The 21120-nt window shown below is 30.9% G+C and overlaps 1 protein-coding gene across 1 annotated transcript in view; it reads right to left on the bottom strand.

Annotated features, from left to right (window-relative positions):
* The window catches only part of HELRODRAFT_90895 (hypothetical protein), a gene marked incomplete at both ends in the record, with an annotated part of 27458 nt that extends 8055 nt beyond the window's left edge, over positions 1–19403 (bottom strand). The window contains 6 exons of the mRNA XM_009033425.1: positions 8637–8882; positions 13749–13887; positions 16720–16799; positions 16915–16991; positions 17160–17161; positions 19207–19403. Of these exons, the coding sequence (XP_009031673.1) occupies positions 8637–8882; positions 13749–13887; positions 16720–16799; positions 16915–16991; positions 17160–17161; positions 19207–19403 (741 nt within the window). The remainder of the gene's footprint in view (positions 1–8636; positions 8883–13748; positions 13888–16719; positions 16800–16914; positions 16992–17159; positions 17162–19206) is intronic.
* Positions 19404–21120: the final 1717 nt, after the last annotated feature.

Here is a 21120-nt window from a genome sequence, read left to right as displayed (position 1 = left end):
ACGTAACTGGTCAACATTTGACTTTATTCACACAAAAAAACGCAACAGACTTGCATGCAAGACGGTTGAGAAGATTGTTAATGTACATTGCAACTTACAGCTAGTAACAAAAATTGAAGATATTAACTATATTGACGAGTATATCGATTGGTCATCTGATGCTGACAGTGATGACAATGTGGACTGATTACTGACATATTAATAACTGTAAGTCTATAATGTTTTCTAAGTGCTATGAAAAATCTTCAAGAAAATACTTGATAGATGTTTATGTATATATGTACATGTGTATTTGTTTTTATATAAAAAAGTTTCAAGAAAAAAAACTCAAATTTTTTATTAAGTTGTTATTATTATAATTTTTTGTTAAGATGGTAACTGTGTCTCAATTATTTCTGGAACATCATTTGATTTAATTTATATTTTCTAAACATTGTTGCCTTAGTACCATAAAATATTATATAAAATAATTTTTTGCGGTCCTTTGTAATATTTTTGTTTAGTCATTTGCTTTTAAATATGATTTGTATTCTTTTTTTAACTTTATTTGTTTTTCTCCTTTACAATTCACTTGAACGACAAAATGTTTTTCATCTTCTCTGTCATTACATGGTACAACCAAGTCATCTCCCTCAAAATTTCAGCTTTTTTACATGTTTTCATTTATTCAAATTTTAATTTTGTAGTTCACCATTTCATTTTGTCTTCCATGTTGTAATATTCTCTGTGTGTGACGGATTGATTTAGAAAATAAAATAATTTAATGTTGAGCTGAGGCAGTCGCATTTCGAACTTTTATGAACTTTTTTGAACTTTATTTATCTTTGAACTTTATCGAACTTTTACGAACTTTTAAATTTTTCTTTCGAACTTCACAACTATGCCACCAACTAACACAACATCAAAAAAAACCTCGAGAAAGGTCATATCATTTCGCCTTCACAGAGTAGTGCCTGCCTTCAACATTTCAACAACATAGACTTCAATAATATCTTCGACTTCAACATCACCACCACCAACAATACTCTACCAGCAATTTTTATTAATATAATACTAAAAATAACATTACATAAGTAAGATAATACTAAAAATAACATAACATAAGTAAGATAATACTAAAAATAACAATGATAATAACACTCCTACTAATAGTAATAATACTTGTAACAATAATAATAATATTAACAATGGTGTCAATGATAATAATAATAACAATATAATGCGTTTATAACTAACTCTATTAACAATTTTTTGCAACACCGTTTTGAAAAATTTTATAAAATCATCAACTCAACTTACAAAACGTACTACCCAACATCACGATCAGCAGATCATCAAACCCTCCATTCATCAGCCCTATTATTAATTATCTATTAAACTCTGTTTTTAAAAATTATATGTATTTTACACCTGAAATTGTTATCAATAATTTAATCAAACCTCAATTACATTTTGTTCAAAACAATATATCGATTTTGCATATAAATGAGCGTCGCTTAGTTAATAAAATGTCAGCAATTAACATATTATCTGATCAACTTTATAACATCTTTAATTTTATTGTGATAAGTGAAACTTGGTTGAATGAAAATACGGCTGATTGCATAAACTTACCTGATTATAAATTTATATATAAAAATAGAGATGTTGGACAGGGTGGTGGAGTTGATATATTTGTAAAAAGTGGTTTTGATTGCTCTGTTTGTGATGATAGTGTATTTAATGATGAATATGTAGACATGTTATGCATAAATATAAAATGACATTTTTTTCTATAAGTCAACAAATGTGATTGCTTTTGTATCGTCCGCCAGGCATTAATTTTAATTATTTTTAAAATAAACTGGTTTTGGGTGCGCTAAGGCCAACTCAACAATTTTATATCGTTGGCAACTTTAACACTGACTTGCTAAACGTAAACTCACAAAACATAATAATGTTTGAAAATTTATTGTCCTCTTATGGTTATATTCCGCTAATAGAATCTTCTACTCATGTTACTCTTTCTACAGCATCACTAATTGACAATATGTTCACAAATTTGTCTGAATCTTTTAATAGTGGAGTAATCATCTCTGACTTCTCCGATCACTTTCTTATATACTCAATATCTAATAATCCAAATCTGCTAAACCGTTCTCATCACTTTCTTAAAAAGCAAAATTTAACTAAAAAAACGTTAAATCAAATTAAAACCCATCTCGCAGCAGCTGATTGGACCCTTTAATAAATGATCGTAATCTCGATAATGCTTTCTTATCCTTCTACAACATAATTAATAACACACTTGAACTGTTTGCTCCTTTCCAAACTTATAAACCTAGAAACAGAAAATCTTGGATAACAAATGATATTTTAAAAATGTCGATCAAACAGTATAAATTGTACAAGAAATATCAACTTAATCCGACAACTAAAAATTTAAATAAATATAAACTGTTCATATTAACAAATTTACAACATTTAAACGCCATAATGAAAATCAATACTTTAATAAAAAAGTTCTTAGACGTCAAAAATGATGCAAAGAAAAAATGGAATGTATAAACAATATACTTAATAGGAAAACGAATACATTTAGCATAAGTAGCATAAAAATTGATAATAATTTAATAGAAAATAAAAAAGAAATATGTGATAAATTTAACAACTACTACATCAACATTGCCAAAACTTTATTGGATAATCAAAATAAACCAAAACTTAATTTTGGTTTATTTTTATTTGGCAAAACTTAATTTAAAATTGCTAATTCTATATGTCAATCCATCTTTTTAAGACCAGTTTATAAAATAGAAATTTTAAATATAGTTAAAAATATGAAAAACAAAACAAGTATTTTTTAGGATAACTTAAGTAATTACTTTATCAAACAGATGAATAATGAAACAATAAAGCCTTTAACATACATATGCAAACTTCCTTTCTCACAGGGCTACTTTCCTCAATGCTTTAAAATCGCTAAAGTAATACCAGCTTACAAAAAATGAGACCGGTTAGATACATTTAACTACCGCCCTGTTTCTCTTCTCTCGCCTATTTCAAAAATTAAAGTCAATTGATGTGCCAAAGATTAAAATCTTTCATACAGTTTAAAAATATTATTCATGAAAGTCAGTATGGATTTCGAGCTTACCACTCAACGGAGCGTGATATAGTAGAATTTTCGCAGAGAGTGATGGAAAAATTGAATAAGAAGATTTTCACATTAGGAATCTTTATAGATCTATCAAAGGCATTTGATCTAATAAACCATAAAAAAACTGTTAAGAAAACTCTATTCATGTGGTATAAAAGGAGTAGCATATAGATGGGTTTCTTCTTACCATGGAGAAAGAAAACAATATGTCTCAATCGAAACCTATGAATCAGAAAGGCTCCAGATTAACTGCGGAGTCCCAGAAGGCTCTATATTAGGAGCAATACTTTTTACCTTATTTATAAATAATTTATGCCACATAACAACATCAGCTAAATTTTTATTATTTGCCGATGACACGACTATATACTTTCACACTAAAGAACCTAACAAACATTTAAATTCTATTAACAATAAAATTCAATCCATCGCCAATTGGTTTACCTTTAATGATTTAATAATAAACTATCCAAAGTGCACATTAGGGTGGTCACAAGAAATTTTTTTCAAAATTTTATTGGGGGAACCCCCTAAATTGTGCCACTTGACTAAAAAATGACATTTGTGAAGTTTTAACTCAATTGGATAATGCTAACCCGTGCCTCATCGAGGTTGAAATTTCGAAAAATTGGAAAATTTTGAAAAAAAAACGCAGTTTTTGGTTTGTAAAATAAAAACGGTTCACTCTAGAAACATGATTTTGGTTTTATTTTGTTCATTGATTAGTTTTCTTCAAATGTTACTAAGATCACTATTTAGCTACAAGTTATAGTTTCTGATATACTTACATTGTTACAGATACACATTGAAAAAACGTTTAATTTCTCCATAACACAAAAACACACAATAACTTATTTACTATTACCAACCTGGGTGCTATATGTTGTTTTTATGTATTAATATTAAGATCTTTTGGTTTTTTTTACGATTTCTGGTAAGGAGCAGTTGTACATTGGGATGGGAAATTACTTCCAGATATGTTAAATAAAGAAAATGTTGTAAGAGTTGCAGTCTTAATTAGCTGTGGAGAAGAAGAATAGTTAATTGGAGTTCCCCAATTAAAAAATGGTGCTGGCAGTATAATTGCAAAATCTGTTTATTCAGAACGTGGAAAGTAGGGTGCACCAGACAAGATTCAAGCAATGTCCTTTGACACAACTGCCGTGAATACTGGCCGCATTAAAGGTGCTTGCCTTTTATTAGAGCAATTGATGGAGAAAAAATTATTGTTTCTTCCATGTCGCCACCACATTTTGGAGGTAGTGTTGACATCCGTTTTTGATGCTGTGATGGGAAAGACTACAGGCCCTCAATCGGATATTTTCAAAAAATTTAAAACTGAATGGAACAACAAAATTTAAATCAGGAGTTAAAGATAAAAGTGTAGCCAGCAAATTGATTAATCCGGGTCAAATTTCAAGTTATCTTTTAGAACAATTAACAGTTCATCATCCAAGGAGCGATTACAAAAAATTGATTAATCTTTGTCTTATATTTTTAGAACGCTTTCCGTCAGAAAACATCGTGTTTGCGGCTCCTGGTGCTTTTCATCACGCAAGGTGGATGGCAAAAGCGATATATTCGTTGAAAATAAACCTTTTCAGAGAACAGTTTCAACTGACAATTTTTGAAAAGCAAGGATTCCATGATATTTGCCTATTTATTATAAATATTTATGTGAAAGTGTGGTTGGATGCTCCGAAACCTGCACTTGCTCCAAACCAAGATTTACAATTGTTAAAATCTTTGGTAAATTACAATAAAGTCAATAAATTTATCTCAGATATATCAGTTTCAAAATTTATCAACCACAAATAGTACTTCAATCCCAGAGCAGGCTGTTTTTTCATTATTCGATGATTCATTAAGTAATTGTGTAAAAAAGAGAATGGCAACAAAATTAATATCTCAAGCAAATAAGGATGAAGAACTTGATGACTACTGTGATATGAAACCACTAATAAAAATAAATGAAGTATCAGAAATATTGGACAAAAATGCGGACTGTTTTATTTCATCACAATCAAGTAATTTTTTAAAAAGATTTAATATTAATGATCAATTTTTGCATACCAATCCAGAATTATGGAGTAATAACGAAAAATATTTAAAGAGTAAAAAGATTGTGGACGGATTAAAAGTTTCAAATGATACAGCAGAAAGGGGTGTTAAATTAATAACAGATTACAACTCATGTATTACAAAAGAGGAAGATCAAAAACAATATCTTTTGCAAGTAATTGCTGAATGTCGGACAAAATTTCCTGGTTGCTCAAAAGCCTCCTTATCCGAGCCTCTACCTTTTGAACAATGAGTTAAAGTAGAAATTTATTTGATGTATAACAACTATAAACAAAATAATATGAATAAAAAATGTGTTTATTTGTTAATAATAGTGATTTAGATACAACGGTGTTACTTTAAAACATTTCTTTATAAACAAATTAAGTTATTGTGTGTTTTTGTGTTATGGAGAAATTCAACGTTTTTTCAATGTGTATCTGTAACAATGCAAATATGTCAGAAACTATAACTTGTAGCTAAATAGTGTTCATAGTAACATTTGAAGAAAACTAATCAATGAACAAAATAAAACCTAAATCATGTTTCTAGAGTGAACCGTTTTTACTTTACAAACCAAAAACTGCGTTTTTTTCAAAATTTTCTAATTTTTCGAAATTTCAACCTCGATGAGGCACGGGTTAGCATTATCCAATTGAGCTAAAACTTTACAAATGTCATTTTTTAGTCAAGTGGCACAATTTACGGGGGTTCCCCCGATAAGATTTCGAAATTTTTTTTTTTACATATTTTTGAAAAAAAATTTCTTGTGACCACCCTAATGTGCATAGTGTGTGGCCATATTTGTTTACGTGTCTATTTATTTGAACGTGTAAGTGAGCGTATGTTGAGTTTCTATTTCATTTCAATGATTTTGTTTCTTCTGTATTCTGTATAACAGTATTGTGATATGAATTGTAGTATGGTGCGTGTTTGTAAGTGTGTGTGAGCGTGAGTTTATGTGTTTGTATTTATTTGACATTTCTGTTATATTTATAGTTAAAATTTATAGTTAAGGGTGGCCTATCCACAAGTTTATCTTTTTTGGTCATCCTTCAAAAATAAAAATAAATAAATAAATAAACAATGATAATAATAGTCCTACTAATAGTAATAATACTTGTAACAATAATAATAATATTAACAATGGTGCCAATGATAATAATAATAATAATAATATTAACGATAATACGTTTATAACTAACTCTATTGACAATTTTTTGCAACACTGTTTTGAAAAATTTTATAAAATCATCAACTCAACTTACAACACGTACTACCCACCATCAAACATCACGATCAGATCATCAGACTCTCCATTCATCAGCCTATTCATCAAACATCTACTTCGCCAAAAAAATAAATTCATGAAATCAGGATCCATCCTCAAAGCTGCAGCGATCACCAAATACATCAATAAACTAATCAACTGCAACTAAAAAACTGTCACTAATAATAAACGTAGAAGCAAAGGAACAAGTCAACAAGATTAGAGGCTCTGACAAATCATTCAACACGTCAACCTCAAAGCAAATTGATGCGAACACACTCAACACCCACTTTGCTTCCATGTCGACCGACCCGTCCTACAAAACTCCACCAACAAAAGCAACAACAATCAATAGTCGTCAACATTAACAATTTACCCCATACTCCGTCCTGCACATGCTAACGAAGGCCTGTCCATCCGGTACCGGTCCAGACAGTCTACCAGCATGGTTTTTACAAATCATCACTCCATTCATCTCCAGCACCTTAAGTTCACTCTACAATCACTGCTTAATGAAGACTGTTCAAGAAAGTAGAAAATAACAACATTCACGTCATCCATCCTCTACTACCACCAATTAAAACTACAACACACAATCTTCGTCAGCGCAAACATAACCATCAAGTCGCCACCCAATCTACATATCAGGAAAATACTTTTATCACCAGACACTTTTTGCAAATACAGCTTTTCTAACAATTTTTCATTATTATTACTATTATTTAAATCTCTTCTCAATAGAAATAATTTATATCTGTCATGTTTCATTATTTCAAAAAGCGAAAATTTATTAAGTATGTCACACACAGTACTATTATTATTATTCTATCGGACGTCGATTGCTAACAATTTAGACCTCATAGTTGTTGAAGCAGCGAGAAAATGGCTAACAATAGCTATTAGCGACGTGTGTCTAAGATACTTGGTTTATCACCAAAGATTGCTGGTCACAACATTGTTTCACTCAGGGATACTGCGTTAGGAATTGGATTAAACGTATGCAGTTATTTAAAAGCCAATCCAAATAATGAATTTGTTGTCTTTGGCGGAAAACACCTGTTGACTACAAAATAGTGGACAACTTGCTTTATAATTCAATGTCAACGTCTCAGTCACTGAGAAAGTTATAAGATAATTGGATACCTGCCTAAATCAAGTTGTTTTGCTTCAAAGTCAGGCTATCCTAATCAAGTCAATAACATGTATAATATCAGCTTCTCAATTAACACACTGGTCAACAAGTTAGGTAAACTGGAAGATTGTCTCTACAAATTCGAGAAAAATATGTAATTCAACAACTACCAACGAACCAACCAATGCTAATCTAATCAGATAGATTAAACCATGGGAATCTTGTCCTTTTTGCGGAGCGCATCAAACGAACAAATATGTAGTATCTAATTGCGGATCTGTAACTTGTTGAAACGATACCCAGAGCGTCACAACAAAATGTCGACCAAATCAAAAATGTTCAATTGGCTGATGACAGGCTGTTTGGCAGACCTCTAAATTAAAGCCCTAAAATTGACAGTTAGCCACAAAACAAGAAATTACAAGCAGTCAAAATAAATTAACAATTTATATTTTTATTTAATGCTGATGATAAAACTAATTAATGGTTTTAAAGACATTTAAAATTACTCCGATAGGCTTTTGTAATACCTGTAATTTTTTGTTAATAAAGATTTTATGGCGTGTTTTATTTATTGACAAATTAATAAATTTTCTTATAAAATTGATTGAAGAAACAAAATAATTAAATGCTAAATGTTAGAGTATGGTATCTTTCAAATAAAATTTGACAGCAAAGAAAATAAGTTTTCCAAACTGAATATAAACAGTTAGAGTATGAATGTTCCATATCGTTTATTGAGCGCTCCAGAGAAGCTATGCATAGCGGCCGTATTAAATGACACATTATTATTATTATTTCTATTACTTTCGATACATTAAAAATGAACTGTAAAGTTAATTTGAATAAATGGCGCAAAATAACTCTGAATAATTTTGCTTGAAAAACTTTGAAAAATATTTTAACTGGTTATTAAGAAACAGAAAACGTCCTACCTCGGGGAACCGGGTCTCTGGACGCAAAACGAAGATTGATTGATTGATTGATTGATTGATTGATTGATTAAGAAACAGAAAAAATAACATTTTCCAAACCTTGCCAACAATTGATACAAAAAGAAAAACTCCGATCAGAAAATCTAAAATCATAAAAATATATTCTTCGTTTCGTTCAGGTACTGGCAAATCCCCAATTGTTGTTAGAGTTATAGTTGACCAGAAAAAGCAAAATAAGTAAATATGAAGTAAAGTTGAATTGGGATTGAATGTACCATCGGGAGCTACTGGATCCACAGATGGATGAACCCAGTTGTCCGATCCAAATCCTAGCCAGTTACTTACCTACAAAATTTTATAAGAACATATTTTAGAAAATAATTTTATATTAGCAAAAATAATATTCAATCATTTTTAACGTCAGGTACTTAAACATACTCTTTTCAAATATCAATAAATGCTACTGAATTATTTACAAAACGTTTGGGCATTCTAAGAATGTTAAATTAGACAGAATAAAAATTCAAAGTATTAATCAAGTTAGTTCTCCTATTCGGTTTATGTAGATTTAATCTTGCTGCATTTAAACTTAATCTCGGTCAATTTGTCTCGATTTCATTTGGTCCCAACTAAACCAGATCCCGCATACACTTAATCATGTTCAGATTGGTCCCAATCATTAAAATTATTAGTTTTACTTCATTTTAACAAAACATCTTACTTTTAAATAATGTGTGAAGTATATCTATCATTAATATTTAACACCAGTACTATTATCACCATATATCATATTATACACATATACGATACACACATATGTATATACAAATTAACTTATATATATATATATACCTATATATTCCTCCTCTGAGGAATTTTCGATGATTTCGCTCATCGGAGTTTTTATATACATTTTCGGCTACAGCAGTACGCTCGGAAAAGACCGAGTAACGCCAGGAAAGACTGGTGACTTCTGGAAAGACAGATGACTTCTGGAAAGACAGATGGCAGGTCGGGAAGACGATTAGGATCACGTACAGTTTGGCTGCCCAGTGATCTATTTTACTAGCTTTGACAACCAAAGATAAATGCCTCCAGAGCTTCAACCAAAAGGAGGGGAGGAATGATGAGCTCAACGGCGCCTCAACTGGATCTACGACAATGCTCAGCTTAGACCCTATTGGCGTGGGGAGTCATCAATGTGTATGCGGAAGAATTTTTTCAACAACGCGAGGATTGAAAATACATCAAACCGAGATGGGATGTTTGCTATGTCAGAAATCGCAACGCGTGATTCCATCTGAAATCAGCAAGACGGCGAAAATTGCTCCCCCGGTAGACAACCACAGTGTAAGTGGTATCCCTGCGACCGACTGCAATATTCCCTCTCGGATACGTGTAAAATTTTCTCCAGCTTCTGATAACGAGTCATGGTCAAACCTAGATGTTGATCTGTTCATTGAACTAAAATTCATCAGCACCAGTAGTAACGTACGATGTTTCACAGACATCCTCTATGAAAAAATGTCTGACAATCTTTGGGTACAACAAAAAAGTTAAAAAGCCAGCATTAAAAAAATCAAGGAGACAAAACGAGATAGATTTACTAAAAAGGAAGAAAAAAAACTAAGGAACCAATGAAAGAATGCTGCCGCTGAAGAACGAGTTGATCTGGACATACTCTGGGACGAAGTTAGGGCAAGATTTGCAAGTTTGCGCAATGCCGAAAGGATTTGTCAAAAAAACGTCAAAAGAAGAAAATACGTCAACAATTTATTTCAAACCCATATTGTTTTGGGAGAAAGCTGTTTGATCCACCTAAATCCAGCAGTCTAACTGTGTGCAAAGTCGATCAGGAAGAATACCTCAGACAAACGTACACAATCGAGGCAAAACAACCAAAGACAATGATCTGAAGATTGACAAAAAAAACCCAATTGAAAAAGATTTTGAGCAGTAGAAGAAACCGTTTTTCATCTGGGCCAAACGGTATAACTTATTTGGTGTACAAAAAATGCCCGTCTGAGCTGTCTCTATTTCACAAATTTTTGGTCAAAGCATGGCGTGGGGAAATTGTGTACAAAAAATGGAGAGTTGCAAATGGTATTTTTATTCCAAAGGAGAAGAATTCAGCAGTGCTTCCCCAGTTTCAACCAATTTCATTGCACAATGTCGAAGGTCAACTGTTCTTCGCAATCATCGCCAATCGGATCAATAGCCTTTTAAAGATGAATAAATACGTTGATACCTTGGTACAAAAGGAAGGAGTTCCAGATGTTCTAAGATAATTGGAACACACATCAATGATCTGGAAAGCAATCCAACGAGCAAAAACAGACTGAGTTTTCACGTCGTTTGGTTGGATCTAGCAAATGCTTATGGCGCTGTATCACACAATTTGCTGTAGAAGTCGCTCCAGATATTTCATGTTCCGGTAAAATTATCGACATTTTGAAAATCTATTTCTGCGGATTTAGGATGCGATTTACCACGAGTGACTTCACTACGGATTGGGTCGATTTAAGGTAGGAATTGCTATGGGCTGTTCTATTTCACCTGCCGCCAAACGTTAAAAAATTTGGATGAATTGCTGTGTTGGAGCAAAATGAAATTCAAACCGGAAAAATCAAGAAATTTGTCACTGACTAGAAGAAAATTTGATTACTACACAAATTTCACAATTTCCGGTAAAGAGATTCCAGTGCTGCAATCCAATTCTGTAAAGCGTTTTGGCAGATGGTATCATGCCTGTCTGAAAGATGTATATGAAATGGGAAAATTGGAAGACATTTGCTTAAAATACTTGGAAATTGTCAGCAAAGTGGATCTGCAGGGCAAATTCAAAGTATGGTTGATTCAGTTTGTGGTGGTACCAAAGCTTTTATGGCCTCTAACAGTTTATGAAATCAACTTACCCATAGTAGAGAGCCTTAAAAATAAAATCAACCGGCACACACGTAAGTGGTTGGGATTTCCTCCAGGTCTGACATCGTTAGGGTTATACAGTAGAATTAGGCTACTAAAACTCCCTCTGATGTCTCTGGTGGAAAAATTCAAGTTTGCTAACATTAGGTGTCAATAGATGTTAAACAATTCAGCTGACGAGTGTGTAGAAAAAGTAAAGCCATCGTTAAAAACAGGGAGAAAATGAAACGCAGAGAAAGAAATAAAAGTCGCGGAGGAGGAATTAAAGTTTAAAGAGATTGTGGGAGCTGTTTAAAGTACAGGACATGGAGTGGGCTGGTTTTCAAATACGTGGTGGTCAAAGGCATCGACTAAATTGAGAGAACAAATGATTGTAACGAATGAAGGAAAGAATATGACATGCAACGAGTGGTGACAGCAGTACAACAAAATCAACAAGGCATATGGACAACGTGGGAGAGTGTGCTACAGAGGAGTTTAACGTGGAATGATAACATAATAACATGGCTCCATTAAGACCGGCATTTATTATAAAAGCCATGTGTGATTAGTTACCATCAAAAGCAAATCTTGCTAGATAGAAGATGGCAGGAGAAGCTAAGAGTATCTTATGTGGAGAAATGGAAACGGTGGCCCACGTAATGGCTTCTTGCAAATACGCACTCAGTCATGGACGTTATATGTGGAGGCCCAACAAAGTATTGAAAGCCTAGGGGAACTAGCTTCCAATGTTTGTGACGAGGTAAATTCAAGGCCACCGGGTAAACTGAGAAAAATCCATTTCCTAAAAGAGAGTGAATTAGATCAAATCACGAGAAATGAAGTATGCAACGAAAAAAGTATTTTTGATAACGGCAGAGATTGGAAGTTTATGGCAGATATGGATGGCATGAGAAACTACCCATCGTTCATAAAGGATACAGGAGCGAGACACGACGTGGTGGTGCGGTTGTTCTAGTCGAATTGACTGTGCCGTATGAGGCTAATATAGCAGCAAGTCACGCTATAAAAACAGCCAAGTATGAAGAGCTTGTTAGTGAAATAAAACAATGTGGGCTAAAGTGTTTGTTGTACGCAGTTGAGGTTGGTGCAAGAGGTGTTGTTGGTTGTTCAGTGTACAGCTTTTTGGAAGATGTGGGTTTGGCAGGTAAAAGACGATTGAATTGTTTGAAAAATTTAAGACTCGCAGCCGAACAAGCGACTTACTGGATATGGTTATGTAGGAAGAAAAAAGAATGCGAGTTTAAATAGTTAACAGATGAGCTTGTTTGCGGTAAAGCATCCAATTATTCAACAATCCCAGATTTGGCTCAACGTGTTACTTGGCTCGTCGATATAACTCACACTGTAATATTTTGATATGTGAACTTTTTGGCACGCCTACACAATTTTACAGTATAAAAGGGGGTGATTTCAAAACGAGTCAAATTGTTTGTTCAGCGTGAGACATCCAATTGATCACTGGATGTGGCCTGTTTCTTAAAAGTGTCGGGAAGTTAAAGGACAGAAAAACTCGTTGACGGAAACTCTTCCTCTGAAGACTCTCGCTAAACGCTCGTTATGTTTGAGTTTCTACATACACACACACACACACACATAATATATATATATATATATATATATATATATATATATATATATATATATATATATATATATATTAGTACGACCAACATTTAAATATAATAATATGTAAATTTCACTGAATATTTTTGCCCAGTGCCCACTTAGCATTAATTAACATTTTAAAAATACACTCAATGATATGGAATTGTTGTAAATCGTATTGTAAACTAGTGACATAATTTGGTTTCGGCTAACAACACTTATATTTATTTCGATAATATACATTCACACTGTCTTGACTCGCGACAACTGCTGCCATGTGCCATCTTTCATCAGTTTAGTTTTACCCTATTATCTGCTGTCTGATTATAATTATATTGTAAATAAATTGCTCTCTAGTATTGCTAACTTCTAATTTTAAACATGAGATTAAGACGGTCGATTTAGGTTGCCCTTTTGCGGATGCGGTGCGGATGCGTTGTGGATGATGTGCGGATGCGGATAATGAGCAGTGCGGATGCGGGCGGTTGCGGACGTGAACTCAGCGAAAGCGGGCGGCTGGAAACGTTAACTCTGCGGATACGGGCGATTGCGGTTTGGAAAAATCTTCTCTGCTTGGGATTCTAAAATGAATCACTTGAACGTTTCGGCAAATTTGCTATTATTTATAATAAATTAGTCTAGAAATTTTTTGATTTTTAAGTTTTTTTTTTTGCAAACCTGAAAAAATATGCAGGCATTCCAGTGTACAATAATTATGATATAAGCCATCAATGTTGAAATACGAATTAGATTTGGTCTTGAGCTTTGAGATTCCGTTCTATTAAAAAATTCCGTAAGTCTGTGAAATCTTAAAATTCTGTCATTTTAAAAACATTTTAACTTGTTTGTATTCAAAAAAAATAATAAGTATTTATTCAAAAATTTAAAAAAATTATAAAATAATTTTATTATATTCAACATATGCTGGTTGCGTAGATGAACCTATAAAGCTGAATGCGAATTGATTTTATAATAGAGGTTTGATAGACGGATGACTGAAACATGAGTGGATGAATGACCTAACAATAAATTTTTTAAAATACATGAAAGAATGAAGGCGATTGAAAGTGGGCGATAAAATCTATTGGTTATGATGTAAGTTTTGTTTTAGGAATTGGTTGTATTGTGCTGAATTTGCACTGGGACGGAATGAATGAATATGTTAAGCAATGATTGTAGAGTGAACTTTAAGCGTTGTCAACAAATGGTGCAATGATTTAATATGGATCAACGCAAAGCGCTTTTTGGATCCAAAATGTAGGAACGCACAGATATAAGATACAACCAATAGTTGATAACATGCTTGATTGAAAATTTTAAAGGATTACCAAAAAATGCTTTTTTTGTATAAGATAAAAATAAACAAAAAAATAGTTAAAAACTTTGTTTTCTTTAAAAATAATTATTTAACAATGATAAAAATACGATGGTAAATATTGAAACATGAATGGATTAATAGCTGAATAATATAGAATAGCTGAAAATGACGTGATATTTTCTATATTTCTTAATTTCTTAACTCTTTCTCACTCTCTTTCTCTCTCTTTCTCTCTCTTACACACACACACATACGTGCATACAAACACACAAACATAACACATACACACACACAATCAATCCTCCTTTAAAGTCTCTATCCATTATGGGTTGGCCTTTTTTATTCCAGTAATCAGCTTCTGTTTTCAAATCGATCGGTCCATTGCATCCATCTTCATTGCATTGCATCCATCGTCTAGAACTTCTTCGGGCAACCTCTTAGACGGGTGCCAAACACCTAGTGCTCAGTGACAAAAATTATCGCATCGTTTTCGCTTTGCTTCACATGGCCAAACCATCGTAGGCGATGACGACGACATGCATCCTTCAGTGTTCAGGATCTGACGTGGGTTGATGCAGGCGGGGCATACAAAATCAGTCACTTTCCTCAGTGACACCATTGCTGACATCGTAAGCATTTTATCGAGTTGCTTCCCACTCCAGCCCTACACACCAAACATGGCCAATGACCAGAGACCACAGTTATATTTATATATAAATCATCACTTATCTGGAATAATACTGTCTGACATATCAGACCATTTTCCTATATTTGCCATCGCTTCCAAATTTGAAAAATTAAACCATGCCTCTGTTAAGAACCTCAGAAACCTAACTGAAAAATTTATAAACAACATCAACAATTTCTTATCTATCCACAACTGGAAATCATTGAAATCTCTTAATAATGTCAATGACTGCTGCTCTGCTTTGAATTTTATCTTAAATCACTCTTGACACTTCTGCCCTTCTTCGTCCAGCCAAAAACAGAATGAAAAAATGCTTGGTTAATGATAACATTTTAAACCTAGCAAAAAAGAAAAACAGACTATACATCATAAAACTTAAACATTCAACCACCCGCAACATTGCCACCTTTAAAAGCATTAGAAACATTTTCACATCTACTAAGCGAAAAACTGAACAAGCCTACTTCTCTAACAAGCTTGAAAATGCATATAACAATGTTAAACAAAAATGGAACACAATCAAAAAAATTCTAAACAAACAACCTCCAAATTCATCAATTTCAAAACTAAGTTTAAGTCTTCAACTAATTTTTGAGCATCATTCATTGTTAGTTTAAAGCCAAACATTCTGTAATTTTCTAAATACTTAATACATTTTAAAGCATTTCAGTGCATTATACTAGATCCATGTCCTTGGCCTGCATCGCATTATTAACAACGTTTATTTGAAACAGTACAGTACACTGTACCTAGCATTTAAAGAAACTAGAAAACTATAATTTTTCAATTGTTCTGTTAATGTTAAGTGCTTCGTGTGCAATATCAGGAGTTTTGGTATCAGTTTCATATATAGTAATTAAAATATCACGCACGCTATTTATTCGGTGTCGGCTTGCTTTGAAACTTTCAATTTTGGCTTCCCAACGACAATCATATCATGAGTAACTAAATTGTAAATGATCTAAGCAGTAAACAAGTACGAGCGAAATAATGTCGCAAAACGTTCCAAAAATCATAAATGAGTTTTGGTGAGACACAAAATATGTGGTGCCGCAAAGAATACATGCACACAAAATGAATTTTAGTTGCAGAAACGTTTTAAAAAATTATGATAAAATTTAGTTTTTGATTAAAATACTTTTAATAATTAATAATATGAATTTCCAGGATAAGTTTATTTATGTTAAAGATAGATATAAGTTTAACTAAATCTATTTTCATCTTATCTTATTTTTATTTAGTGATTATTTTGCAGACAGCATTAGGCGTCCGCATTCACCCGGTGCTCGACCTTGCCCCCCCCCCCCCCTCAAGGCCGGCACTGTTTTAATAACTATACGGAATTAAAACAACGAAAAGATGTGTAACAACAAAGTTGCACAGCGTCACATCCCATTTTTTGCAATCCAAAATTGTTATAATAACTATTCTATATTTTTTAATATTTTTTACAAAGTAAATGTTATTTGATAGATCAAATTTAAAATTTAGTTAATTCTTTTGAATTCATTGAATAATTTATGTTTATTATTACTGCAGATTAGAACAAATGACGAAAACTTTGTATTAAGTTATTTAGCAATTTTTTTATTTGTGAGATTCTTCATATTTTTATTTTGTTTAATTCAAAAAAATAATCTTACCTATTCAATCTGATAATCACAAGATTTGTTGACACGAAAAAATATAGAACATCAGTAGGAATGACACTCATGATATCAATCTATCAAAGTTTCAAGTAAAATATTGGAAAAATAAACAATGTTTTAATCAAATATAATGTGAAAATAATCAAATATACATTTTAGAAATAACAGAAGAGAAAAAGTTGAACCCACCTTGAAAATAGCTTTACTCATGTAATTTTGTTTCATCATTTTAGATTCGGTCATGATGATGCCTTGTTCGAGATATGCTAAAATTTGGAATTTACATTCAATTCAATAGGATAAATATTTACTATAAAGTAAATTAATCATAACAAACTAGGTTAAGTTAATAACATTGTAAATGTAAAGAGTGTCTACAAATGCTTTAAAAAGTAATAGAATAATAGGTTAAGCGCGTAAAGAGTTAAAATTACAGCTTGCTTTTTACTTGTAAATGGCGGCCATAAAAATTTTATTTTTACAAAAAATAATTTTAAATCAAATTTAACATGTCTACATAAAGTATTACAAGCAACTGCATATTTAATGGAAAAAAGTAATAATAATCATGGTTGTTAACAAAACACAAAAATTGTACCGCTAATACCAATAGCAATACCGGTTTTAAAAGTTTTGCCGACTCCAATGCTAATTTTCATTTTTGAAAGTATTAATTTTTTGATGAAAGAATGTATTTGTTGAAGTTGTGTAACGAAGCCGGACTTAGAAAAAGCGGCATGCTTTATGCGTGAGAAGATGATTGATTCTATGATATCGAATAATTTGATGTATTTGAGACCAAGTGAGCAAAGTATTTTGAGTGCTTAAAACGTTTGAAGTTCTCCTGTGATGATGTGGTTTATATGAGTTGCAACGTTGAGTGTGGAGGTGAATGCAATGATTAATATGTTCATCGTTTTGTGTGAATGTGGTGTGGGTGTTCTGGAGGTAATTTTATTTTTTTACGACCATTGTGTATGATGAGTACAGATGATTTATTAAATTAAAGTGACATATTGAATTGTTTTAATCTTTGCATAGTTAAAGTTCTACAGTGAAAAATTTCTTAGCATCCTGGCCAGAGCATCTTTTGCCTATTAAAAACGTTGCCTACTATGACATTTTATGCAGTGCATGTTGTCCAATTCAAATCAATAATATCATCTGAAATAAAACCTGACGATTGAGAATGTCTGCTACTTGATGAATATTATGTTTTTTTTAGACAGGAATGTCTTCAAATTAAAAAGGACCGACTTTTTTGAATAGAATGCCAGATGAATTTCACCAACCGGAATTAACGCTCTTGTAATTTAAAAAACGCCTAAAGACATATTTGTGTAAATCATTGTTATGAATTATTTTCTTTTATAAACATTAAGTGCTGATGAACTTTTTTAAATTATAATTGGCTTTATATATATTTTAACAATAATAATATAAATTTATTTATATTTATATATGTATATATTTATTGGTAATTTATTAAATCTACCGCGTTTCCAGCGTTGAATAGTTTTTTGTTATATTTCTAACCAAATTTGTAACCAAATTTTTGTCGTCATTATTTATTTTATTGAAATTAGAATGTTATACAGTCTTATAATTCACTCTCGAGTGTATAGGACCTACAATGCAGTCATTTATGAAATCTACCAAATTTTTAGCGTGGATAGTTTTTTGTTACATTTCTCGATATTTCTATCTAAATTCTTGCCGTCATTATTTATTTTATTGAAATTAGAATAGTACTTTAAATCCTAATTGTTGGTACATTTCTCAATACTTTTAACGAAATTCTTTTCATCATTATTTATAATATTAAAATCGGAATAGTTATATTAGATCATATACACTCAAGAATGAATTGAAAACTGTATATTATTATAGTTTTAATAAAATAAATTATGACAAGAATTTGATTAGAAATAATGAGAAATGAAACAAAAAACTATCCAACACCAGAAGTTCGGAAGATATCATAAATTACTGCATTATGGTTATATATATATATATATATATATATATATATATATATATATATATATAACCATCTAACGAGACTTTTATCATCTTGATGAAGTTTATTAAGGTTAAATAAAAAACTTTTAATATTTGACATTTTTGACAAAACATTATTAATAACGTTTTATAACGCCGAAAACGCAGTGATCTTTATAAATAATTGTATTTATGATTGTCTATATATATATATATATATATATATATATTATTGGTAAACCATTATATATATATATATATATATATATATATATATATATATATATATATATATGTTGGTAAAAAACCATAATTTTTATAATATTCTATAAATTCTACCAAATGTTTGGCGTTAATATGTTTGTAGTATGTTTTTTCAATTTTTCTCACTAAAGTTTTTTGGAGAACGTTTAGCATATATACATATAAATTAAATTATTTATTTAGTTATATATATATATATATATAACAGATATGAACTTGCCTGTTTTAAACTGCACAAACATATCCATCAAATAGATAACGTCACACACATAATCCAAACATATCCATAAAGATAATTTGCTGTTTTGTAACTCCCAAAATACATATCTAGCAATAATGATAATTAAATTGTAAAGAACTGCTATTGATACCAAACAAAGCCATCTGTAATATACGGGCAAATCGGGATCGACTGAGAGATTTTGCCAGTAGCTAATAAAAATTAAAAAAAAATTCAATAATTGTAAAAAAAATGTTATTGATTAAAATTTGTTGTTTAAATACATTGTTAAATTAAAACAAAATTAAAATTAAAAAATTAGCTGATAAAAACCTTTTAGTGAAAAGTAATTTGGTTTTCAACAACATCCGTAAAAAAACTCCATTAAACGTAGAGGTACATAAAGATTTGCAAAATTTTAAATGATACGCACTAAAACTGCAAAACTGATCACAATTTTTTTCTATACAATTCGTGAGATTTTCTTTTTCATCTTGTTCAATGCCCTGTAATTATTTATATTAATGCAAAACTATCGTAACACAAGTATAAACAGAAAACGATGAAATAATTTTTTTAAATTAGTTTATTTTTATACCAAAAGTAGAGATTTTATATTAAGTTTACTCATTACTTTTAAAAAAATAGAAAATATCTACTCCAAAAATAATAAAATTCAATTATTACAGATTATAGTAGCAAGACGATATAAAATGATTTATAAAAATATACTTTCACGTCGAGAGTATCGTCCGGGCCAATTTGGTTTCGTCTGATTGCAGTTAGCCGCATTTCAATAATAAGAGGAAATTTTATAGAAAGTAGTTGATAAAGTAATTAATCATTGTTAATAACTTCAAACAATATGAAATTTTCAATTAATTATAAAAGTTGTAAATAAATTCATAAAACTTTTCTTCCGCTGCAGTTTTATTCCTATCAAGAATATTGATTGCATAGGATACCTTTCTTACAGCATCCTTGCGTCTTCATGGCAACGACGAGAGGCTTGCTGTCATGCGATTTTTTTAAAATTATATCAGATAAGTCGTTCTAGACTATTTTTTCAACAATAGTAGAATAGAAACAATATTTATTACAGGGACGAAAATATAAATAATAATAGCTATCAATAATGAAATGAAATACGTAGTTTGTGAAATAGTTTCTGGGTGATCATTTGATCATCACAACGAATGAACACATGTGGTGTTAGCATGTGTTTTAACTTAACGTTTTCTAAATTTTCTAAATGAACAAAGTTGATCAACGCTAAAAAAAATCGGTGGATTCGTAAAAAACTGTTAATATATATATATATATATATATATATATATATATATATAATATATATATATATATATATTAAAAACCATTTGTATAATAGGTTTCTAAAATCAAAGGCATTATCTGATCGTTTAAGGTATATTAAATATAAAAATTTATTTTTAAAACTTTGCAAAATTTCAGAGAACCTGCATTATTATTATCTATTTAATAAAGTAATGAAAAATGGTAAAAAAACTTGGAGTATTCTAAGATCTTGTATGGGTCTCAAACCAAAACCATCATTTTTTGCCATTAGACTGAACAATGACTTGATTACTGATGATTTATGCTTATGTAACTGTTTTAATGATAAATTTTCTGCAAATGTTAACCATGTGTATAATAATAATAGTACTTTATTAAATTTTAAACAGTATTGCAATGTTAATGTGACTAATTCATTTGTTTTATTTAATTGTTTGGAATGTGATATACTTGATGTGGTTAACAATTTTAATAACTCTACTTCTTCTGGAGATGATTTAATTTCTAATTTTCTTTTAAAATCTACTATATCTAATATTATCTCACCTCTCTGTCACTTAATTAATTTATCTTTCGAGAACGGCTATTTTCCTAAA

This window comes from Helobdella robusta, assembly GCF_000326865.2.
Source record: "Helobdella robusta unplaced genomic scaffold HELROscaffold_91, whole genome shotgun sequence".
NCBI classification, from domain to species: domain Eukaryota; kingdom Metazoa; phylum Annelida; class Clitellata; order Rhynchobdellida; family Glossiphoniidae; genus Helobdella; species Helobdella robusta.
The sequence above is the reverse complement of the archived record's forward strand: the minus strand, read 5'-3'. Positions and strand labels throughout refer to the sequence as shown.